Source organism: Carassius carassius, chromosome 24 (assembly GCF_963082965.1).
Source record: "Carassius carassius chromosome 24, fCarCar2.1, whole genome shotgun sequence".
Classification (NCBI taxonomy): domain Eukaryota; kingdom Metazoa; phylum Chordata; class Actinopteri; order Cypriniformes; family Cyprinidae; genus Carassius; species Carassius carassius.
In genome coordinates, this window is record NC_081778.1 from 13,701,280 (window position 1) to 13,727,516 (window position 26,237).

General features: G+C 37.9%; 1 protein-coding gene across 1 annotated transcript; it reads left to right on the forward strand.

The window, feature by feature from the left end:
- The first annotated feature begins 1,148 nt into the window (after window positions 1–1,148).
- On the forward strand, window positions 1,149–26,015 carry LOC132102856 (ankyrin repeat and IBR domain-containing protein 1-like). Its single transcript, XM_059507546.1, has 20 exons — window positions 1,149–1,333; window positions 3,839–4,103; window positions 5,303–5,603; window positions 6,784–6,966; window positions 7,152–7,269; window positions 14,059–14,267; window positions 15,354–15,442; window positions 15,554–15,698; window positions 17,525–17,691; window positions 18,605–18,693; window positions 18,817–18,947; window positions 19,946–20,080; window positions 20,313–20,399; window positions 20,701–20,767; window positions 21,017–21,162; window positions 21,248–21,426; window positions 21,750–21,801; window positions 23,152–23,263; window positions 24,030–24,073; window positions 24,148–26,015. Exons 2-20 carry the CDS (start codon window positions 3,916–3,918, stop codon window positions 24,925–24,927), a joined length of 3,222 nt encoding a protein of 1,073 aa, XP_059363529.1. The 5' UTR covers window positions 1,149–1,333; window positions 3,839–3,915; the 3' UTR covers window positions 24,928–26,015.
- Window positions 26,016–26,237: the final 222 nt, after the last annotated feature.

Sequence of the window (26,237 nt, forward strand, 5' to 3'; positions counted from 1 at the left end):
AGTTCTTACAGTTCATGAGCTAACATCTGTAAAATAATATAGAATGCATTTGATGTGTTTTCAACTTGAACCATGTACTGTATGATGAATAACGTTTTTCTAACAACACTGACATCTGGTGTTTATTACCAGCATGATCAGGTTTTCAATCTAATCTCTCTAAAATGCTCTTACATAATTAGATTTAAATAAGTTTAAATAAGGTGTGCAAATTATGCAGAGTTATGCACACAATTAAACAGCTGCTTTTAAACGTTCTTCTTCTTTTTTTTCTTTCTTTTTTATCATGAAACAGAACGGTTATGTAGTGCTTAACCATCATAATCTGAAGAACAAGAACATTCGAGCGATGTCATGGCTTACTTTCCATATGGGGTGAAGACGAGACTTGATGCAAAAGAAGTAAAAGACTTGATGCAACACTGACATTTATTAAAAATAGTTCATAAATGATTAAAGATATAACGACTTTCGTAACTTTTAATCATTTTTATGGCACCTACAAAAATGCAAGGAAGCCCTTTAAAACTGTACCATTGTTACCCATTCATTGCTAAAGGAACAATTAAAGAAACTATTGAAAATTTTATTACAAATAAAAATAGTACGTAAATTCAAAGTTTGATTAGTTTGTTTCTTAATTACCAGCATATTGCACGTTGATAGCCTAACGTATAAGCAGAATTTAATTAAATAATCTTGATTTAATTAAATAATCCAACATGATAAGGTGTGCAAATGTAATACAAATAACACTGTCCAAATGGGCAGTAACCCTGGTGTGCTACTGTAAGCTACTGCAGTGGGAGTAATTTACTTATCTAATTTACTATTTAATAATTTTTATTATTATTAGCCTACAAAACAAAAGCAAAGACTATTTTAGAAACACTTGTCCGCCAAAATAACTTAGCATATGTCATGATGTCATTAAATACTTTTTTAAACCGTTAACTTTGAACATATTTCACTTTTAAGTAGCACTTTTGATTGTCTGCTGTGTGTAGAAAAGTACCTTCCGTTCCGAAAAGTCACGCTTAAAAAGAAGACCACCTTTCCGTTACGTACGTTTGTCGGCGCTTTCGGTACTTTTCGATTGTTGTACTTTTCGAGCGGGAGCGCAGTGGATGGGCCTTTTATTTTGAAAAACTGCATTTCAGTGAAGGCAACGGCGTGATTAACGGAGGCTTCACGGCGGCCGAGGACCGTATGCCGTTGACAACAAAGACGAGAGGCAGATTTGTATTTCGAGTAAACACGGTTTCCTCATATAAGCGCTAAATTATTCCGGGTCAGAAAGAGAAAAAACGACCGCTATCGTCGTGCTAATTGGGTAAGTAGGTTATTTAGTTATTTGTTGTGCTTCATCGGTGAAATGACTTCTTTGAAACGACATGCACTATTATTATTAATATATTTATGTGTCATAACAACTAGCCGACTGGTTGACAGCGATAAAACCGCACTTGTATTTTTATACTTATAAATATAAACACTTGTCTTTCTCTGTAACATCTGGGTAATGTCAAGTTGCCAAGCTTACTCGGTTATTATCATGACTGATCTGAACACAAATTGTATTATATTAATTATATAGATTTTTATAATTACAAGTATAAAGATGCGCCATAAGGGATGCATGGAAAATAAACCCATCCAACTATTAGAAACAGTGCTCAGCTGCAAACACGCCCTGGGGACTATTTCTGTCCGTGTAACGTTAAATAATAATGTTTTGAACTCATGAAAGCACAGCCCAGTGGTTATTTTCTAGTGATTCAAGTGTGAAATCTATTTAACGTGTATGTAAATGGCAGAGGCTGTAAACACATCGCCCAGCCCCTTCTAGGAAATCGACGTTTGGCTATAAACAGAGCAAAGAATCTGGAGCAACACACACACAGCTGACTTCCTGCATGCCGAGCATTTCACTCTCTCACTGAAGGAGAAATTAAACGTTAACGTATCATAATACACTTACAAAAGTTACCATGTAACAGATTTAAAATGACATATGCTTCAGACATCGCTTTTTGCTAATCGAACTATTTCACGTAGAGAAACATGTTTGATCATTTTTATTGGAATAATCCACGTGAGATGAAGGCTCCAGATAACTTGGGCTTCTAGAAAAAGCTATTTTATACGTGGAGAGGGTCGCCCACATGCTTACATCACCGATCTAACATTATGCAACTGACAGAGACAGCAGTAATAATTGAGTTTATTTTATACACAAAAATGATTGAAATTGAATCCAAAAATGTCTATTATATGCATGTGTGAAGTGTGAGGAGCAGGTACTAAACAACTGCTAAACAATTACTTAGTGAGTGCACTTTTTTTTTGGAAGGAGGGGGATTTTTAAATGACTGGTTTTATGTGAGGAACTCTTGAACTCAACTCTCAACTCTCATAACTGTTTTCTGGTGGAAATTATGCTTACCATGGCAATATATTTTTGTAAGGTTAGACATAACGAGCGCATTACAGTGCCCTGCAGATCTGCGGCACTTTGATATAAAAAGAATAAAATGATGTGTGCTATTTAAGCTATCACAACCGAGTGGTTTTCAGATTTCTAGATGTTCAGTGATTGAATTAAACTTTTTGTACGCTTTGCCAATGAGAAGCTTAAAGAGATTGTTTACAAATTCTAAAATTCTTCCATTATTTGCATTTGCTTCCTCACGCCAATCCAAAACCGCATGACATTCTTTCTTTTGTGGAACATAAAAGAAGATATTTTGAGAGATGTTGCAATGTTTTTGTGCTTTTGTTTTTGGGTGTATCAATAAAAGTCAGTGGTAACCAAAAAAGTCTTTGGTTACCAGCATTCTTCAGAATTTTGTACTTCGCAGAAGAATGTCAAATAGGTTTGGAACAACATTAGGTTGAGTAAATTATGAGTAAACATAATCGTAATTTTTGCATGCACTATACCTTTAATGTTATACGACAGCCCTCTTTTAAAATATAGTGAACACTTAACGCTCAATATAAGCCAACTCAAGACCAAAAGAGGTTAGCTGTAAACCTATGCCAGATGAGTTGTGTTTTATCCAATAGGTTGACTGTCTGTGATGAAATTCGAGTTAGATTTTGTAAATTGCCCAATTAATTTTTTTTTTCTTTCTGCTTTTAAAATACTACATTCGCAATGTCGGTGTAAATATGAAAACAGCTTACACCTCAGGTGTCCATGTTGACAGATGGCATTTGTGGGGGCATAACTTTTGCCCTGCTGAATCCTGCCCCTCGACAGAACCTGCTCGCAGTAGGTCGACTGTAGCTGGCGAAGGGAGCCGGAAGCCCCTAGTGTTCCTGGAGGAAGTCTGTTTCGTTCCTCACAAGCTCCTGTGGAGAAGGAGTCAGTGTGTTGAGACAATTAGTCGTCTGCTTCTGATCCAAGACCTGGTTTCATTTTTCTGTCTGGAAGGTTGACAAGGATTCGCGTAGATGTGCTGGTTTTAGATCAGCTCTTAGAAGCTGCTTTGCTGTTGCAGGTCTTCTAAAGCGCACACATGTAAAGTGGAATGTTTAGCGTCCTCTCATGTGGTTAAAAGGCGTGATTTTGTTTTGTAAGTGCTGTTTGGTTGTGGTGGGACTTCTAATAAGCACTTCAGGCCTGTTCCAGCAGGTTTTTACTACATGTGCTTGTAAGGGTTATACATTTATCACAACTTCAAATAGGATTTATTCTCTTTGGCTTGTGTTTTGCTTATTAACATGCCTTGTGGTGGAGTTGGAGATTTTTCTGATATTTACTGTATGATGTAGCTGACTTCTATCTGATGAAGTACACTGGACTCATTCTTTGCTTTATTCTTGTTTCCAGGAAGCGCACCATGTCAGCTATCTGTGGACCCACAGGCTGAAGAGGTCTGATCGTTCTGGAGAGCAGGGAAGCGAGAGATGGGGAACACGGCCACCAAGTTCCGCAAGGCACTGATCAGTGGAGACGAGGTTCTGGCCTATCAGCTGTACGAGGGCAACCCTCAGTTCAAAGAGTCTCTAGACCCCAACACCTCATATGGGGAACCGTACCAACACAACACCCCGCTCCATTATGCTGCCAGACATGCCATGACACGCATACTCAGGTAAGACATGGTTTATCCAGTAATATTTTGTATTTTGGCATTCTGCTTAGTTTTTATTTTAAGCTATTACTGAGTTTCTTTCTACTTTCCAGATGTTAAATGATTGACTTTATGCTTTGGTGTCTTTTTTTTTTCATGTAAATGTTTATTAAAAAATGAAAATTCAGCAATTTTGTGCTCACCTTGATGTTGTTGCTAAACTTTATTTCTTCTTTGCAACATAAAAGAAGATATCTTGAGATACTTTCACAGTGTTTTTTGTATTTCATATTTTTTATTTTTCTGATGGCCTGAAGACAGTTATGACTATGTCATTGTCAATAAGTGTTTTAAAATATCTTATAACCTTTTCATGACAAGACATTGTTAATGTAATGTGGTGCCACTACCTGAAGATGCAATTATTTTTAATGAATTAAGAATTCATTAGAATTCATTCCTTTAGGATATAGGATAAATATATTTAAAAACATTTTTTTTCCAAATAAATTTCCAAATTATGACACATGAAATTATTTTTCTACTTGATGGTTATTACCTCATTAAATTTTTAGAGTATCTAACTATAACTCTTTTTTTGGAAATTGTATAAATATTTTCTAAGCCATATGAAACCAACATGAATACAGAAATAAGATTTTGAAGAATTGGGTTTTATAGTAAATTTTCACTCCACAGAACATTAGAATCTGACAGACTCGGGTCTATCTATTAGGCTCCAAGCAGTATTTTTTAAGTGATACAAGACTTCCTTGGTTCTTAAATGCTCTTAAACTGTTAGAAGTACTCAAATCATCACATTCTGCTGTTTTTCCAGCCCAGTGTGAAACTCTTTGGCCTAGAAGTGTGGAATTTTAGAGGCCAATCTTTAAAAAGTTATTTTAAGACAAAACAGCTGTTTCAACTGCAAATGTGATGAAGATTCTGGGTCTGAATCAGCAGGCCAGTGTTGCTCAAAATGTATAACTGTTGGAAAGAGACTTGCTTTTGGAAAGTTAGCTATATGGGGGTGGTGTGGTGTAAAAATAATCATTGGCATATTGTTATTGTCAGAATTTTATTATAGATACATCCCTAAAATCTGGTTTCTTAAAGCAAAACCGATTGAGAACCAATGACTGCACTCTTTTTTTTGTTGAACGTGCTTTTTACCTTTTTTTTTGTCCATGCCATTATTTTGACATGCCATCTTTTCACAGGTCCTTCCTCTTCAGCAAGGATGGAAACCCCAACAAACGTAACATGCACAATGAGACCACACTGCATGTGTTGTGCATGGGGCCAAATATCTTGCTCTCTGAAGGGGCGCTGCAACCACGACTAGCCCGTCCCTATGAAGATGAACGCAGACGGGCTGAGTGCCTCCAGATGATCCTAAAATGGACCGGTGCCAAACTGGACCGTGGTGAATATGAGAGTGCAGACGTCAGTGCCACAGATAACAAAAAAAACACACCACTACACTACGCCGCTGCCTCAGGGATGAAGACATGTGTGGAGGTACTTTATTGGCTACACTTTATAGTACGATTCCAGGTTAAAGTGATACTCCACCCCAAAATGAAAATTTTGTCATTAATCACTTATCCCCATGTTGTTCCAAACTCGTAAAAGCTTTGTTTGTCTTCGGAAGACAATTTAAGATATTTTGGATGAAAACCGGGAGGCTTGTGTTGTGACTATCCCATAGACTGCCAAGTAAATTACACTGTCAAGGTCCAGAAAAGCATGAAAAGCATTGGCAGAATAGTCCATCTGCCATCAGTGGTTCAACCAAAACTTTATGAAGCGACGAGAATACTTTTTGTATACGATGAAAACAAAAATAACGACTTTATGCAACTATTTGTCTCTGTGTCTCTCTGCATTCTGTGTGGGCCGCGCTGCACGGATGTGCTGTTTTCTTTAAAATCAAAGTGTAAATGCACATAGAAAACGTATTCTTGTGTCGTGGCTGACACAGAAGAGCGTAAGCTGCTTGTGTTCAGCAGATGTTCTCCAAAATGGTGCTATGGTGATGTGCTATGTGACTCTTTAGCTCCGCTCACAGCATGCCATCAGGAGCTCAACTGTTTTTGGAGAGAAGCGGTACAGCTGAATCAGTCTTTTATAAATCTGATAAAACTTAAGACTCTTCGGAGATATGAAGGATGCAGTACTACTCAATAGGTACTCAAGATTAACATGAAATGGCCAGAAACTGTTTGTGTTATGTCTGCTTTAAAATATAACTGATTCATGTTTTGAAACTTCCTTGAACGGATCTTCAGTACTTCAGTACACACACAAAAAATTTGACTGGCCAATTTTTCTTCCATATCTACTTCTCAAAAATAAAAAAAGTAAGTGTATATGTATAATAGTTAATGTTCCGAAAGGTACAGTGAAACCTTATCTTAAAAGATTAAAGGCAGGGTAGAACTTTGTGACTGGATGAACACTTTATGGTCCTATGCCTTCCAACGACGATATAAATACATATAATAAATAATAAATAAATTTAGACCACTTAACTTGGTGATTGCTATTGGGATGTAAAGAGACTTAACCAGCCTAACAAAAAAAGTTTTTGAGCCAAATCTCAGCAACGCTGCCTATAAGGTAAATTTGGTTCCTCATAGACCTCTTTAATTTTGTGATCTTTCCACTGCATATTAAGAGTATTACCTTCTCTCTGCAGTTTCTGGTGAAGCGGAGTGCAGACCTGTTTGCAGAGAATGAGATCAAGGAGACCCCATGTGACTGTGCAGAAAGACAGCACCATAAGGAGCTTGCGCTCAGTCTGGAGTCTCAGATGGTCTTCTCCACTGACCCCCATGCAGAGGATATCGAGGCAGAGTATGCAGCCTTAGACCGCAGGGAGGTAAGCTCTCCAAATAAACTGGAATTTCTTGTGACATTAACATTGGCCTCAAGTCCTGGTTTCCAGATGTGACCGATTTAAACCTGCATTTTGAAGACCAATAAAAATATAATAGTTTGATTCCGATGACTGATTGCTGATTTAGTTATGATTAGATGATTAATACGTAATGGTCTATGTTTCAGTTTTATGAAGGTTTGCGAGTGCAGGACCTCAGGAGACTGAAGGACATGTTGATAGTGGAGACGGCAGATATGTTGCAAGCTCCTCTCTTCACTGCAGAGGCTCTTCTTCGGGCTCATGGTATGATTGTGTCAAACACTCAGGGTGCATTCACACTTGTAGTTCGGTTCTCTTGGTTCGTTTGGGTCCGGACCTAAAAAGAAAATGATACATTTGATCCTGGTCTGCTTAGCGTTCACACTGGCATTTTTGACAGTGAACCTAAAGATACCAAACCTAAAGGCAAAATGATACGTTCACAACCTCATTGGTCGGGTTGAATGACGTATATTTCGTGACTGAAGTCCCCGAACACCCCAAACTAGGGCTGCTCCGTTCACGATCGGCCGATCATTGATCGTGATCGGAGCAGCCCTACCCCAAACAGTTGGTGTGTTCGACTTAAAGAGGTGCTGCGCAGACCGATCGGTGTATGACATCGAAGTACTCATTCACAGATCGGTTTGCTCAGCACCGCTTTAAGTACAATGCACCTAATGCTGTCTGCATTTACTTTAATTTCACCACCTGCAAACTTACAAAGACCTCATAAAAGGCACTTTAAGGGGCCGTTCACATATCGCGTCTTTTGCAAGCTTAAGTTTGTTATTTCAAATGTAGGCGCACGGTATGCGTGCTCATAATTGAAGTGTTGCATGTTGTCATTACTTCCTGTTTTTGGTTCGTTTAAAAGTCTTTGGTATGTGTTGCATTCATATTTCATTCGAACCGCACCAGAGTTCATTTGGAACTGGACCGAGACCCATCTTTTTAGCAGTCTCGGTCCGCTTGTTTGGTGCGCATCAGGTTGCACTTGCACCAGCGTTCGTTTTAATTGAACCAAACATGACAAGCGTGAACACACCCTCAAAGATATATTCACTGCTGGTGGCTTGCCTAAATTGAATTGTGGTAAAATGTGTTGAGAGTTGGGAGTACTACACTCTCACTAGTGCTATAAACATTGGTTTTGTTTGGTTTGCTTGTTCTGGTTTGGTATATTTTGTTCTATTTTAATTTGTTTTGTTTGACAGTCAGTCGTGATCATGCATTTGTATTTTATGAAAAAGCGCAACTTTGACATTTTGGTAACACTTTAGTATAGGTGAACACTTCGCTATTAACTAGTTGCTTATTATCATGCATATTTCTAGCTTATTGGCTGTTTATTAGTACTTCAACACTATTAATGCCTTATTCTGCATGACAATGTTTTAGATCCCTTAACCCTACCCCATCCCTAAACCACTACCTTACTTACTATCAATTATCAGCAAATTAAGAGTTTGTTGATGGAAAAATCTTATTCACTTATCTAAAGTATTACATCATTTTTATATTAACTCCTTTTTTCGGAGCCTTACACATGTGGGGGGAAAAAAAACTCAATATATTGTGATCACGATTTAACGACAGTTGAAACGAGGGACCGAAATAGTAGCCTATATTGTGGCACGATTTAACTAAAATGACACAATTAAGTAATTAAACAGATTCATTTGGGGGAACACATTTTTTAATTTCTTTTTTCATTTTCCTTTTTCTGCACAAGAAAGTCATTTGATGGACAAATGACTTGAGCATAGGTAAATGATGACATAGATTTTAGTTTAAATTATCTGTGGAAGGTGCATTGGACTGACCAACTTTCACTTTTTTTAAAGGGATACTCAACATCAAAATAAAAATGTTCTCGTTAATCACTTACACCCATGTCGTTCCATAATGTCGTTCATAAAATACATTGTCAAGGTTCAGAAAAGTATGAAAACCATTGTCAGAATAGTCCACCTGCCATCAGTGGTACTCTGTAATGTTATGAAGCTATGACAATACTTTTTGTATGTGAATAAAGCAAAAATAAGCTTAACATTTGCATGTGTTTTATGCCATGCCAATTTAAACATTCAAAACAGAAGCAGAAAAACTCAACTGAGAGCCACGTAAACACCAAACCGAGCTGTTCTCCGCTTCCACCCATGCCTGAATGAATGAATACACCTCTCCAGTTTAAACATACAAGCACAAAAAAGCTTCTACAGGCCTAAAACACCGAATTGAGTTTTGTCTCTTTTTGCTCTTAAAATGACAGATTCATACAAAATTGTCACCTCTAAAGTATCCTCGAAAAAATGGTCGGTTATGTCTTAAATGAAAGTAAACAATTGCGAAATAAATGGAATGTGTATCATATTGGATGTATTGTGACTGCCCCTAATTTACTAGCTGCTGTCAGTGTCCTTAATGTTAATCCAAGAAAAACCACTCACTGCTCTTTACCGAATTACTTTGTAGTTTTAACAATAATTAATCTATATGTAATTTTTACAGTAAAGACTGTGCAATGCTATTTACATTTGATTATTCAGTTTCTGTACCTGGACACCTACAAATTTGAAAAAACTTAAATGTTCTTTAATTTCTATATTTAATCATATTTGTGCTATTTACACAATTTCAAACCAGGCAGACCGGTAAAACCTGCACCGGTGCCCAGCAAACCCCAGCTATGGACCTGTACACCGATCGGTCTGTTTCAAGTCGAACATACAGCTGCTGCTGCCAACTTATGACAATAGATTTACAGTTCAAGTTAGGTAGTCTGTCATCGATGACAGTAGCTCATTGGAAAAGGATTGAAAATGCCCTTTATTCTGTTTGCACTATTAAATGCTACTGCTTATAATAAAACAATACAATTTTGTTCCATGTTTTTTTTTAAATTTTTTTTAAATATATATATATATAGTCATAAATATCGTTATCGCAAATATTCTTGAAATATCGTGATATAGTTTTGAGGCTATATCGCCCACCTCTACTTATAAGGCATGTAATTAAATTTTGAACGGATATGGTGATTCTGACTATTATGGATATTATGCTTCCAACTATTATTTAGAAAACAAGCATGCAAGGGGAAGGAATTTTGTAGAACTTTGTGTGGGATGGCCGTGTTTGGGAATTCTGTGTAAATCTGTGGGCATATATTCTGTGCAGGTCTATTTATTAGGTTCATTCTGATTGTCCCTGGAGAAGTTAACTAACCTGTAAGGTATTTCGCTGTACAGCAAATCTGAAATGCATCCATGCTCACAAAGCAGACGTAAATATTTCCTTCCCCTTAATTTTACAAGAGCACTCCTGTCTAGAGCTGCTAAACTCTCTGGCACCAGACTCATAATTGGATCGGTGCTTTCTTTAATAATCTTCAATTATGTGAGCAGGCTGTCTAGCAGGCCTTGTTCCAGATGACTAGAGCCCATGGGAGAAAAGGGCAGAGCTCTGATTCATGTGCACTGCTATTATTGCCACAGCCTCTCTGGAGACCACCAGCTGAGGCTCAAATATGCAGTTTTACCTTCTTTTAAACTTAAACCCAAATTCACACTCTTGACTCCTAAGACTGTGATGGCATACACACTAGAGTACAGACGATTGAGTTAGCGGATGTAATGCATTTTGAGGATTTTCATTTGGGAAAATCTTGCCTCTTTCTTTGGAAACAAGTTTTATTTAGTTGTTTTTGTTTGTGTTTTGCCTTGGACTGTGGAATGTGTTATCTGGCCTTTAGCGTCTGGAATCTCTCTCCAGGGTTTCCTCTGGGAAGTGGCATTTCTTATCTTTTCTTACCCCAGCACAGTTTGTTGATTTTGACCGATAAGTTCATTCGACAGTATCAAAGTATATGTCCTTTTTATATGTCACCACCATCCCATGGCATAGCCTTGAACTAGAGGATTATGAACTTTTGTTCTGTTTGCGTAAAACTTCCTTTTTCTTTTAGGAAGTGAATGTCTTTTAACACCTTTTAAGTGTTAAATGTCTTGAAATGCGTTTTAATGGTTACTTATTATTGCTTATAGCATACTTCAGTTCCTTTTTTTCCTCCCATGTGGGATTATACCAGCCATGACTGGCAGGTTTGATATAAAGACAAAGTCAAGTGGAACCTACTGAACATCTGGGGCTGGGGGATGCACAAAACATTCTAAAGAAGAAATTTCTTCTTTACTGCAGTTTTCTTCTTATTTTTTAACTTTAGAAAAAAGTTAAGAATATTTTGTATTCCCAAAAATTAATCTTAAGAATATTCTTATCTTTTTTCTTAAGATTGTTCTTAAGACAAAACTTAAGAAGAATTCAAATTCTTTAAAAGAATCTTCTTTAAAATCATCGTAAATAACTTCTTAAATTTAGGACAGCCCCACACTTGTCTTAAATCCCAAACAATAATAATTATTTAATTAATTTATTGGGTTATTTCAAATTAATTGTTATATTTAAGCATTACAACAACAGCTACATATAATACATAGGAGGACTAGAGATGTGCACGAGTTTTCTGAAGGGACAGCGATGACCGTTAAATGTTAACATGAGCGGTCATGTTTAGCCTGTGTGTGACGCTGCTTTTTGCTGACTTCAAAACTCATTAGCAACTCTAAAACGAGTCAGATAGGGAGGTTTAATTGAACGGCGTTAATTTTAATTTATAAATATATAATCTTTGCCAGTATTCAGCGCATATGAATGCGCAGGACGCATTTGCTGTAGAAGCGCAGACTCAAATGGGAAGAGGGAAGTCGTGGCCTAATGGTTAGAGAGTCGGACTCCCAATCGAAAGGTTGTGAGTTCGAGTCCCGGGCCGGCAGGAATTGTGGGTGGGGGGAGTGCATGTACAGTTCTCTCTCCACCTTCAATACCACGACTTAGGTGCCCTTGAGCAAGGCATCGAACCCCCAACTGCTCCCCGGGCGCCGCAGCATAAATGGCTGCCCACTGCTCCGGGTGTGTGCTCACAGTGTGTGTGTGTGTTCACTGCTCTGTGTGTGTGCACCTTGGATGGGTTAAATGCAGAGCACAAATTCTGAGTATGGGTCACCATACTTGGCTGAATGTCACTTCACTTTCACTTTCACTTCACTTTCAAATACCGGAAGCGTTCACTCAGATGAGAGCGCAAAAACACGGCACAAAAATTAAGGAAACATATCGCTGCAGCTTGAGACAGGCTATTTAAAAAGTAACAGGCTGCATTAAAAACGTGAAGCAAAATGGCAGTCAACGTCGCAACGAAAATATACAGTCTATGGTGCATGCTTATTATGATTATTAGGGTAATCTACAGGGAGCACAAAAAGACAATAGTGTGAGTTTACCACTGTGTCATGTATTCATTCAGATAACGGCTGTTATTTTCTTCTTAAGAAAAAAATTAAGATGTTCTTTAAGAATATATTTGAGAACTTATTAAGAGTTTTTCAAGAATTGCACTTAAAGGGTTAGTTCACCCAGATAGCAAAATTATGTAATTAATAACTTACCCTCATGTTGTTTCAAACCCGTAAGACCTCCGTTTATCTTTGGAACACAGTTTAAGATATTTTAGATCTAGTCCGAGAGCTCTCTGTCCCTCCATTGAAACTGTGTGTACGGTATACTGTCCATGTCCAGAAAGGTAATAAAAACATAATCAAAGTAATCCATGTGACATCAGAGGGTCAGTTAGAATTTTTTGAAGCATCGAAAATACATTTTGGTCCAAAAATAGCAAAAACGACGACTTTATTCAGCATTGTCTTCTCTTCCGTGTCTGTTGTGTGAGAGAGTTCAAAACAAAGCAGTCTGGATATCCGGTTCACGAATGAATCATTCAGTTCACCAAATCGAACTGAATCGTTTTAAATGGTTCGCATCTCCAATACGCATTAATCCACAAATGTCTTAAGCTGTTAACTTTTTAAATGTGGCTGATACACTCTCTGAGTTCAAACAAACCAATATCCCTGAGTAATTCATTTACTCAAACAGTACACTGACTGAACTGCTGTGAAGAGAGAACTGAAGATGAACACCGAGCCGAGCCAGATAGCGAACAATAAACTGACTCGTTCACGAGTCAAGAACCGGTTGCATCGGTTTTCGGATCACCAGTAGTTCTTTCAGACAGTTCAATTCAATAAACCGGTTGAAGAATACGGTTCACCGGTTCTTTTGCGCTCGATGTAATGGCGTCATTTGCAATGATTGCCCTTGATTCAAGCCTTTGGTTTACCCGCGCTCATAACACTAGCACAGAATCAGTTCAGAATCAATCACCAAAAGAATCAGTTCGGTTCATGCGCTCTGTGTGTCAGTCTGCTTCACGCTGAATCACACATGCGCAGTATCATCAGCTCCTCGATTCTTCTTATCTGGCTCGGCTCGGTGTTCATCTTCAGTTCTCTCTTCACAGCAGTTCAGTCAGTGTACTGTTTGAGTACATGAATTACTCCGGGATATTGGTTTGTTTGAACTCAGAGAGAGTGTCAGCCACATTAAAAAGTTAACAGCTTAAGTCATTTGTGGATTAATGCGTATTAGAGATGCGAACCGTTTAAAACGATTCAGTTCAATTTGGTGAACTGAATGATTCGTTCGCGAACCGGATATCCAGACTGCTTTGTTTTGAACTCTCTCACACAACAGACACGGAAGAGAAGACAATGCTGAATAAAGTCGTCGTTTTTGTTTTTTTTTGGACCAAAATGTATTTTATTAAGTTATTAATTACATAATTTTGGGTAAATCTGGGTGAACTAACCCTTTAAAAACATTCTTACGAACTTCTTGGAAATAATCTTAGGAAATTTCTTAATTTATTTCTTAAGAAGATTTTCGTGAGTCCGGCCCCTGGGTAGGTTTTTCCACCCAGAAGAACAGCTTTGATAAAACTCTTGAATCAGCTGTAAATTCCACTGCAAAAATACATTTGATGATGGAAAGAATGTCTATTTTTAGAATCTGGGTGACTCCTCATGTACCGCTTTTTGTTTTTTTTTGTTTTTTGGCCATGCATACTGACTCAAGTTTCCTTTTGAAATTTAGACTGGGACAGGGAGAAACTCCTGGAAGCTTGGATGTCTAATGCTGAAAACTGCTGTCAGCGCTCAGGTGTTCAGATGCCAACTCCCCCGCCCAGAGGCTACAACACCTGGGACACCCTGCCCTCACCCCGTACGCCTCGCACCACACGCTCATCTATCACTTCTCCGGATGAGATCAGCCTGACCCCTGCTGATGATGATCACTCCTTGGTGAGGGATCAGATTTGGTCCTCTATTAGTGATTGGTAGCTCATTGTAAGACCTCTTCTGTCGAGGTGATGTACAGTAGTTTGTTTCAATGTAATAAAATTGAATGCATAGGTAGATACATTTCGGTGGTGTAGTCATGGGGTTAGATTACAACCTCTGTGCTACAACCTCTTACTGCCTCTGATGAGTGGTATATTAAGGATAACAAACATGAATGTTTCTGTTCAAAATCTTGTTACACGGTCCATATCTCTGAATCTATATATGAATCTATATTTACTTTCACCTACAGATAAACCCAAATATTTGCATATGAAAATGTTGCTTTATCAACATATCCAGCTTTATCCATATTTTGCATCTGCAAAAAAGTTTTTGGTTCTTAAATAAATACAAGGGCTGTTGCAAAATGAAAATGAAGAACAAGAAGAAAAAAAGTAGCAGATATTAGAAAACACCAAAAACCAAAAATATTTGTAAAAGAATTGGGTTCAACAGTTTGTTTGGTTTGTACTCTTAGTAAAATATATTTGCATGTATAATAGACCTTACATACAAACACCAAAAAGCTAAAAAAAAAAAATTTAACCCATGTTTGGCTTCTAAGTTCCAGTGATTAAATTCTACCATACAAAAATCACAAATCACATAAATGTAATATATTTTCATAAATTTTATTTCTGAAATTAGAGTTTGAACTTGCTTTTCCTGCATCCTGTGCTTCTGATAGCTGAATGACAAGTGCTGCAAGTGCTTTAGGAGTGTAATCTAAAATGAAAAATTAAATAAAGGGGTCATGAACTGCCTTTTTTATTATTTTGTACTGTTCTTTGAGGTCCACTTATGTTTTCAACTTTTTTCAACAAAAAAGCTTTTACATCAATAAGCTATTTTCTGCCTTGTTTTGACCCCCTCATCGGAATGTACTGTTTTTCATGATATTAAACAGCCAAATGTCATTTGATGAAATGTTTATCATTCTGATCAATTTTATACTGCTTCATGTATAGAATGTAGTTTATATCTAGCTGTATAACATTTAACATGATATTGCCTCACTAATGTTGTTTTGTTCTCCACTGTCAGTGCGGAATTTGTATGTGTGCAGCCTCCTTGTTTGAGGAGCCTGTTGATATTCCATGTGGTCACGAGTTCTGCAGAGGATGCTGGGAGAGGTGAGGGCTTTTTCTTCAGAGGCTTTTAATTCAGTCACATTACAACCATAGACAGTCCTCACTACTGCTGTAATGGTCATGTATCAGTCTCTGTGTACTTGCCCTTGGCAGTTTCCTGAATATGAAAATTCAGGAGGGGGAGGCCCATAACATCTTCTGCCCAGCCTATGACTGCTTCCAGCTGGTTCCTGTTGAGGTCATTGAGAGCATTGTGTCCAGAGAGATGGACAAACGTTATCTGCAGTTTGACATCAAGGTATAATTACATGATCAGATGCACATTAGTCTTAATTATGTGCCTAGATACTGTTGTAATTGTTTTATTTAGAGTTTAACTTGAAGATCGATTAAGCAGTACAACAGACATACATCACTAGGCCCGAGTTTTGATTTAAAAAAACCCTGTGATGCTGCTGGTTTTCCATTCAGACAGTGGAGTTTACGTGTTTAGTGTTATTGTGAAGTCAGTCCAGAATGGTGGAAGATTGAAATGGGAGCTGAGAGTGTTGAAGTAACTGTAACAATGGCAGCTCTCATCTGAGAATGTCTGAGAATGACACTTCTGACGCCCGGGGAGTCCCAAGCCTTTCATTATGTTGCCATGATGATGTTGAATCTTCCACAGGGGCGTCTGAGCTCTGTCGTAGCCATTTTCAGGGTCATAGTGTACTAACAGACTTTTGGAGCTGTTGGCAAAAATTAACTCCGATCCTGGCATCATAACAAAATTTAGCAGATTAGATGAACCAGAAAGGACTAAATATTTTTAGTTAATCAGCAAAGATTTATGGCAAAACCTCAAAACTTTACACGACAGAAATCATTTTATTTAATTCTATAATGGTAACAGGACCTATTGCATATTACTAGCATGTTGGTTGTTTATTAGTACTTATAAAGCACATTAATATTAATGCCTTATTCTGCATGACCACATTTTAGACCCCTTAATCCTACCTCATACCTAAACTTAACAACTACCTTACTAACTTACACCTATTACATATAACTTACTAAATCAGTGAAAATATGTGAAAATTTTACGCATTTAGAATTTTGGTATCAAATTTTGGTATCAAACATTTTAAAAAAAATGAAAAACTTTTATTTATTAATTCAGTTGATCAAATGTGGTTATTAAGTTGTTGCAAATTATAATAATAATGATAAATGTTATTTATAAAGCACCTTTATATTTGAGTAGAATCCCATAGTGCTACAGATTAAAACAGTGATTACTATTTCAAATAAATGCTGTTATTTTGTAACTTTATATTTATCAAAGGATCTAGATTAAAACGTATCAGGGTTTCCACAGAAATATTAAACTGCACGACTGTTTTGAACATAATAAATAATAATAAATATTTCTTGATAACCAATCATCATACTAAAATGATTTCTGAAGGATCATGTGACACTGAAGACTGGAGTAATGGCTGCTGAAAATTCATCTGTGCCATAGCCAGAAAAAAATACATTTTAAAATATATTCTAAAAGAAAACCATTATTTTAAATTGTAATAATTTCATTTACGTTTTACTGTATTTTGGATGCAGCCAAAACATGCAACCTCGGTGAGCATAAAAGACATTTCAAAAACATTAAACAATTTTTGACCCAAAACCTTTGAATGATATAAGTTCATATTATATATATATTATTAATGTTAATTTGCAGCTATTTAGCCTAGATATTTAGCTACAGTGCAACTCTATTTCTCTTACTGGTTTGTTGTTGTTATGAACAATGATTCTGTTTTCTTACTTTAATTGGTGATATATTGAAATTAGTACTGAGGTCCAAAGCCATTTTTACTATAGTCAGAAACTATGTAGTAAAGAATTCTCTAATCTATTCTAACTTGTGTTGATAGGAAACAAAGAGGACATGAGATCCATCTAAAAATGCCAAATATACAGTTTAGCAGTCATTATACATTAGAATCAGAAAATTGCAGAGAGCCACATATTAAATGAGTAAGGCAGTATTTTGGGTTTTAAATGCCTCCCTCCCTCGCTTGCTTTCTTCTTCATTCGTTCTCTGTCCTCCTTTTTACTCTTTTTCTTCTTCTCCCTCAGGCATTTGTGGAGAATAATCCTGCCATCCGGTGGTGCCCGCGGGCTGGCTGTGATAGAGCGGTGCGATTGGCTGGACAGGGGCATGGTGCCAGTACCTCTGACCCGCTCACTTTTCCTTGCCTCCAGGCCCCTGCGGTGGACTGTGGCAAGGGCCATCTTTTCTGCTGGTCAGTGCCAGTCACTGATACAAATCTTTCAAGTCATTACACCAGAAGAGAGGATTTATAATTCTGAACAATATCTCCAGTTCACTACTTGATATAACGTTAATTATATCAAGGACTCATATTAATAGTATTTAAATAATATTAACAGTATTTCTAAAGGACTCATATTCTGCACTTATTTATTTTAGCAGTGCAAATCACGTTAACAAAGACGTTGTTGAAAAGATCACCCGTGTTACATAAATATAGAAAAATGATGGAAGAATGTGTGTTTGGATGTATGTTCTGCTCACAGTGGTCACTGCCGATGCAGCTGGCTGAGTTTCTCTTTCCCACAGCTCTGGTCCTTATGTCCCCAACACACAAACACAGACATATACACGCACCTACACAGTGGGCTCGTATCTCATGACTGCCAGTGCCAAATCTGAGCATTATATTTGAGTCAAAACACCCTTCACTCTCTGTCTCATATACACATTTAATATGCCTGAGTGAATATGCATTGAATCTAATATGAAAGAAGCTGTTGTTTAAATGTATTTTTGGTCAACAGTCTGCCAACATTGTGTTCTATATCAGTGTTCTATATCAGTGGTTCTCAACTGGTATGTCACCATTCTGTCCTAATTGGTTAGTCGATGGCAGGGAAAAAAAACAATGCTAAATGTTAAACTAAAACATCTCAAACTCCTGAAACCTGGAGGGTACAAGGAACGGATCTTGTTATATTACATCATGTTAATATGTTAGCATAAGTTAATCTCTTACTCATGTTTGACACGCATATTTATCCGTCAAAGCCTGTCCACCACCAACAACTAAAATGTATAGAACATAAATAAAATATTCACTAGAAAAGGAGTTTCCTTTATGCTAAGGCCTGACATCACACTGGGGTTTCTACCCACAGGGAGTGCCAAGGAGAGGCCCATGAACCATGTGACTGCCAAACTTGGAAGATGTGGCTCCAGAAAGTCAGTGATATGAAACCGGAAGAACGTAAGTTTGTTTTGATCGACTTTTCAGTAGCTATTAAGATAAATATTCTGAAGTAACATTCCTACCTGTCCAAAAATGGTTTTGGACCTTAAGCAACTTTATTTCTGTCTTTTTCCATTACAGTGGCAGGTGTAAGTGAGGCGTATGAAGATGCTGCCAACTGCCTGTGGTTACTCAGCAACTCCAAACCCTGTGCCAACTGCAAATCTCCCATTCAGAAGAATGAGGGCTGTAACCACATGCAGTGTGCTAAGGTTATTTGTGTAAAAATAATAGATTTATATACGGCATATACCAGGTTAAGTATGGAGCACAGTTATGGAGTTTTTTGGAGCTGTAAAATGCAGGCTTGAGAAGAGTTAGTGAGAACGTTGGAAGGAAACAAATGGTCAAACTTCATACCAAGGAAGTTTGAAAGGGATTGACAAAAACTAAGTCAGTACACAAATCTGAATTACTTTTAAATCTCCTTTGTCCAGTGGCACTGACCGAAATGAGTGGGAGGGTGTGTATCAAAACAGGTTATAAAATAACTGAGACTATTATGGTTGCTGGTATGACAAATAAAACATTTGTAGATTTGGAAAAGGAGAGGGCCGAAAACAGAACCCTGGGGGATTCCCAGAGTAAAAGAGTTGTTTTCAAAAGAGCTGAAATGTTATCTTCCAGTAAGAAGTAAACCAAGAGGGAATTGTGACAATTTGGCTTTTGAGCCATGAAAAGAGTAAATCAAGACTGTCAAAAGTGGAAATTTGGATGAAACCTGATTGGAAGGCTCAATGAGGATTATTAAAAAGCATTGAATTTAAGCTTTTCTACTTGTCGTTTTGGCTTTTTATGTTATGCCAATCATAATTGAGTGATTGACTGTTAAGATTAAGATTTGTTTCTAAAGTTCTTCTTGTGCAACAGTGGGCTGATGTTAAATCATTTTAAAACAATAGATGAGGAAATCTGGATAAATCTCTTTGATTAAAGAACAAGAAATGTGTGTGGGTGTTGCTTAGGAAGGAATCCATTACTGTTAATTCAATCTTGATAATCCTGCAAACAAGGTTGCTAAACAGGGAAAGACATTTCAAGTACTAGCACTCCAAAAATAAAAAGTGAGAGATAGTTTCCTAGCAACACACATAATCCTTGCTGTCAGAATCCCAGTGTAATGCCCGCTATGCATTTGCTAGTGACATAATAAAAGTAGACTAATAGTTTTAGTTTAGATGTTGTTAATCAAGAATGTATGTGTGTACAGTGCAAGTATGATTTCTGTTGGATCTGTCTGGAAGAGTGGAAAAAACACAGTTCCTCTACAGGAGGTTACTACCGCTGCACACGCTATGAGGTCATTCAGCAGGTGGAGGAGCAGTCTAAAGAGATGACCGTTGAGGTACATATTTTTACATACATGCTCATGCTGTTTTGTTTGTTTATATATTTATCAAACACCATAAGAGTTGGAGTAAGTATGGAGTTCTAAGTAATGAAAAAGAAAGAAAAATATCTTAAAACTGAGTATGGGTGTGTTTGGATGTTTACACACACGCACACGCACACGCGCACACACACACACACACACACACACACACACTCACTCACTTATGTTTTTTGTTTTTTTGCAGGCTGAGAAGAAACACAAGAACTTCCAGGAATTGGATCGCTTTATGCACTATTACACACGCTTTAAGAACCACGAGCACAGCTACAAGGTAAAAAGAAAAAAGAAAAGAAAAAAAAACTACAAAGATCTGCATGATTTCACACAGTCAAACATAGTCATCGGCTACAGGAAATGCCATGAAGTCTGGTTCACAATGCAGCTTAGTCTGGACAACAACCACCTTGACTAGAGGTTGTCTAAATGGCATTTAAAGTGAAAAACCACCTTTTTTGTTTTGACCTGCTGTTTATGAATCATATGGTTAGTGATCAGACATTTGGCAGTCTGTGGATTGACATTAGATGTGACAAAATGACCCAGAGGCAAATGGTCTTTATCTCTTCCTACAGCTAGAAGAACGTCTGCTTAAGACGGCCAAAGACAAGATGGAACAACTGAGCAAAGTTTTGAGTGGAAGTAAGATGCAAAACCACACTTACATAATCAGTGTTAATTAATTATTTCTAAGCTGTGATGATGCATTGACAACCTTGTATCAGTCTGTTGAATTTACAGACTGGAAGCACTCTATAGAGAATACAACTTGCTTTTATATTCACACAGTAATTCCTTCTACATTTAGCAGTATATCAAGTTTAATACTTAGTGTTGTAGACGTTTTAAATTAGATATTAACTCCTGTATTGTATTACTGTGTTGTTGCAGGAGAAGGTGGCCCTCCAGATACTACTTTCATTGAAGATGCAGTGCATGAACTACTTAAGACTCGTCGTATTCTCAAGTGCTCTTACCCTTATGGGTTCTTTCTGGAGCCCAGAAGCACAAAAAAGGAAATATTTGAACTTATGCAGGTTAGTAATACAGATGCTAGTTATGGGATATGCTTACTGTGTATGTTCTGAATTCGTGACAACTTACTTTTATTCCTCTTGTTAGACTGACTTGGAAATGGTGACTGAAGATCTTGCCCAGAAAGTCAACCGACCTTACCTCCGCACGCCTCGCCACAAGATAATCCGCGCTGCCTGTCTGGTGCAACAAAAGAGGCAAGAGTTTCTGGCCTCCGTGGCAAGAGGTGTGGCGCCCAACGATTCTCCCGAAGCCCCTCGACGCAGGTAAGGGGCTCTTCCTCAATTACAGGCTGCTTAAAAATAAACAAAAAAGCTAAATAGAAACCTTGAAATATATATATATTTTAAAAATAGATTTTTTTATAAACAATAATAAAGATTTTTTTTTGAAAACGGTATTAAAAAATATGAATCCAGTTTTAAACTCTAAAAGACATAGAAAACACATTGCTATAAAGTAAAGGTTTTGATTTGCTACTGTATTTTAACAGTAGTAGTGTATTTCCTAAAAGTGACTTTTCATTTGCAAATGCAGCCTCGCAATGTATAGGATCACATGGGACCTACTTTTTTGTTTGCGTTTACAGTTTTGCCGGTGGAACATGGGACTGGGAGTACTTGGGTTTCGCTTCTCCCGAGGTAAATCTTTTGTTTGGTTAGTTTTGAGACTTTGGGAATAGTTTGTGTCTTTGGTAAATCTTCTTAGCTGGTATATGGTGCCTGACGTTTTTCGCAGTGCATACCGACCTATATAACAAGATTCAGTCCTGTTGCAGCAGTTGTGAATGTGTGAGACTTTTAATGTTAAACAGTGTACCGCTATTTTGTTCTAAAGATCCAGAGGAATCATGCCTTTCTCGGAGGAATTGATCCGAGAGAGCACTGTCAGTATACAGGAAGCCATCCGCAGGTATCAAAGAATCCTCATTAGATCCCATCTCAGGAACGGCTACACAACCAGTGGAATGGCACCTGTCATGTACACTCCATCACTGATGTCATTGTCCACTTTTATTTGGGCGCATGAATAATTTTTTTCTGTTCATATTCTGTTGGCGCTGTTCATATATTTCAGATGATTGCTGTGCACTCCAGATAAAGAATACTTATGCGGTTAACATCATCTGGAGACCGAGATCTTTTTCTTTTCTGTTAATGTATCCCGAACATTGTCTTCTAAAAGATGCCTTTGGTGTTGCAACTTCAAAAGGCAGTTTCCTGCTTTTTGCTTTGACTTTTCCATGAAAGGTCATGAAATATGCGTTTTTGTAGATGTTTTAAAGTGAACCAGGCCACCACTTCAGTCTGTATTGCTGGTTGCTGCTCTTCTTTTAAAATCATGTGTGCAGGCTATGGTGCAATTTTTTTTTTGCTCTAGATTTATGGCTTGTAGAACGTAATAGTAGTGCTGCACTTTATTCAACCTTTTTTTTCATTGTTGATGCTTGAGCGGTACTTATCAGGAATGTTTTTCCTAAATGTACTTTATTTATTTTTGCTGTCGTTACTGCATGGTAACTGCATGTGGGGGGGTTTGTCGACCTGTGGTAAAAAAATAAAGTTGGAAGAAGTGCAGTATAGATCAATTATAATTGGTGATTAAATCTTAAATAGATTATACTGACACATATACACCGAAATGCCATATATTGTTAGTTTTGTAGTAAATTTCATTACAGAGCGGATATGTACATGATTTGTGGAGCTTAGTTAGTTTTGAGTGACAAGTTGAGTAATAATGCCATCATTTTGCTTCTTGTTTTGAACTATTCCTTTAAAATAGCCTTCTCGAGTTTACTCAAAGCGTCTGTCTGTTATTCTGACATGACGATGCCCTGAACTTTGATGCTGCCACACAGCAGAATTCCTGTAGAGAGCTGTAGGGTTCCTCTGAGAGTCTGACTTTTATTCACAGGGTCCAGTGGGAATGCTGGTGCACCTCTTGAAGCATCTTTGAAATGGTGTGTTGTGTGCGGTTTTGTGTTGTAGGCATATGCTGAGTTCCAGTACAGACGCAGACACAGGCAGCGCAGGAGAGGAGACATGGCCAGCCTCCGCAGCAACACACCCGAACCTGATGACCTAGGCCACAGCAGTTTAGGTATGTTTTTCATGAAAGTGTTTTCATTTTGGTGCCCATATTTGCTGCTACGTGTAAGCATTTTGTTGCTCCATTGCTTAAGTAGCTGCGAGTGAAGTTTTCACAATTTTTTTTGCTGTCCTCTGCACACTGAAGTCAGCAGAAAATACACTGTAAACCAATTTATCACCACTTCATTTTGCAGTATAGGCTTTTTTTGGGAGAAATATAAATAAATGTAATGGATCTCTTGCTCATTGTTTGAGAAAAGATGTCTGTCAGGCCATATGCTCTGCTTATGAAGACATGGCACACTGAACAACACATGCTGTACTGTAAATCTGATTGAATCCAAATCCAAAATCCTTTTAACTGTGGTAAACTGCCAAAAGTTTTATTTTCTGTTGAAATGTTTAGGTGATGTATTTGTAATATACACATTCGTTCTGATGAAGTTGCAATTTAGTACATTTAGAAGATGTGAACTTTAAATGTGATATTGAATAACACTGTAGTTAATATTATAATCAAGCACTCCACATGTGCTTTACTATGTTAGTCATCACCATGCAACAAAAGATTATTAAAACGATTTCAAACACAAACCTTCAAGATTATTATGCAACATTAACTGAGAAATCATGGGTTGCAAATCCTTGTGTTTTTCGCACCATCACCATTGATATCAATGGTTTTGTAGTGAGTAGAGATCCTTGCAATAAAAAAACAAAACTGTACCAGCAATCCAACTAAACGAAACATTTTCCATTTGTCGTGTCTTTTACAGACACTCAAGAAATCGGTGGTGGTCAGAGACTGGGTCTGCCCAGGGTGAGTTGAGACCCTCTTAACAGAGGTTATATGGTGGAACAGCTGAGAGTAACATCTGATCTTTTACCTTTCAGCCTCACAGTTCCCTGGATGAGGATGATCCGAATATCCTGTTGGCCATCCAGCTGTCTCTGCAGGAGTCTGGGCTGACTGGAGCCAGTGCTGGCATTGATGCACAAGAGATCCTCGCAAACGAAGCATCTCTGGGGGCTATCGGATCATCCCTGCCTACACGGCTGGACCCAGTGCTGTGTGGGATAGACGTGCCCCGTGCTGCACTGAGCAGCTCTGAGCTGTTAGAGGTGGGTGACAGCCTAAAGAAGCTCGGTAATATCAGTGGCCAGAACGTCCCTCTGCGTTTTGACAATCTCAACAATCCTTCCTTTGAGTCTGCTGAGGGTCCATTCCAGGCTCCTTCGGGACATATGGAAACCTCGGATTTCGATTCTGACAACGCCAACCTACTAGGAAACATCATGGCTTGGTTTCATGACATGAACCCGCAGAATATCAATTTGGTTCCTTCAGCTGGTGAATTCGGTGCTCAGTCGGCAAGGATGACATCAGAGCCGTCTGAGTGCACCGTTCCACAGTGGACAGCGGGGGGCGATGGAGAGGCAGAGCAGCAGTTTGACTCCGGTATCGTCACAGGAGAACGTGAGCCCATCAGACCGACACAATTAGACCTGGTAGGCCTCGATATGTGTCCGGTACCTTCTGCTACATCCGTCGAGTTGGGCGAAACTCCGAGCGGTTTGAACCCGTGTCACTCTGACACCCCAAAATGTGACTCAGACCCCGACCAGCCTAGCAGTAGCTCCTCTGAATGGGAGGGTCAAGTACACCTTGTATGAAATACTGACTTCACTTACTAGCTAAGCCACTTTTTTTTAATGATGCCGGATTCAATCGTTAAGATTAATCACGATGAGAAGCTTTGTATTGTCAGATATGTAGAAATCGAAACCATTGTTGAGTACTCGCTCAGTACTCGTGTGTTTCAGGCCTCATGAGGCACATGTTCTTTGCTCACTAAAAAACTTGTTCCGGTTCTGGAGTGTTAAACAGTTTTAGAAGAGTCAGCAACTGAAACAGAAAGCGCCATGAAGATGGGACAGGAAGTGAGGTAGTTAGAAAAATCTACTGTATAAAACAGGACGACATTTAGTGCGAGTTTGACTGATTAAATAGGATGTAAAAGATACTGTAGGTGCCAAAAAACACTGGCTAGCACACGCCAAGCGGACGGTGTGCTGATCGTGCCTGCTGCTGAGGGGCTAGCCGCCCTATAGAGTACACTATCCTTCCTTTAAACTAGATCTGTAGTATTAGAGAAGTACACAGCAGCATCACGCTCAGAGGAGCAGGGCTGATAATCACAGAAACTAAATGAACCGTAATTCTAGTTGCAGTCAACTTTTCTTTTTCTGGTCATGCGTTATCACTGTAATCCGTCACCGGTTAATTAGAATGGAAAGTACCGGCGAGGTTAAACTCAGTTCAGGAGCGCCACGCTGGATCTGGAAAATGTTTTGTCTTTGCAACTTATCACCGTGCCTTTTCTGTGAAACTTCTCTTTATTTTATAGCCGCTCTCTTGTGCTCGGAGCCCAGAGTGGGGGAATTTCCAATACGAATCGTAATTAGCAAACAGCTCTATGTTTTTTAAAAGACATTTTTATACATGCTTGTTTGTTTGTTTGTTTGTTTGTTCTTCAGCATGACTCTGGCCCCTTCTTCCAGGTTGTTTTTAAAGCAATTAGTAAAAAAATAAAATAAAATAAAAATATTAATGAACTCTGAAACATTTACGGATCAAATCCATTTATATTTAATAAGATTCTATTCATTGTGTTAAGATGTGATTTCCACATGGTCACAAAGTAAAAATCAAACTCTTAAATTTAAATGTCAGATAAAAATCCGTTGATGTTTTCCCGGTGCATTTCTGATAGAAATGTATAAATTTGTATTTTTTTTTGTTTTGTTTGTTTTTCTATTAAAAACCACATTTTCTCATGGTCCCATCTTTGGATTTTTCGGTAGAGGCCAAGGCATTTCATTTTGATGAAAAGCTGTTTCATATTATTTCTATACATGGTAAAACTCAACAATTATTATTTTTTTAACTGTGGTATTTCATTACAATAAATGATGGAGATGAA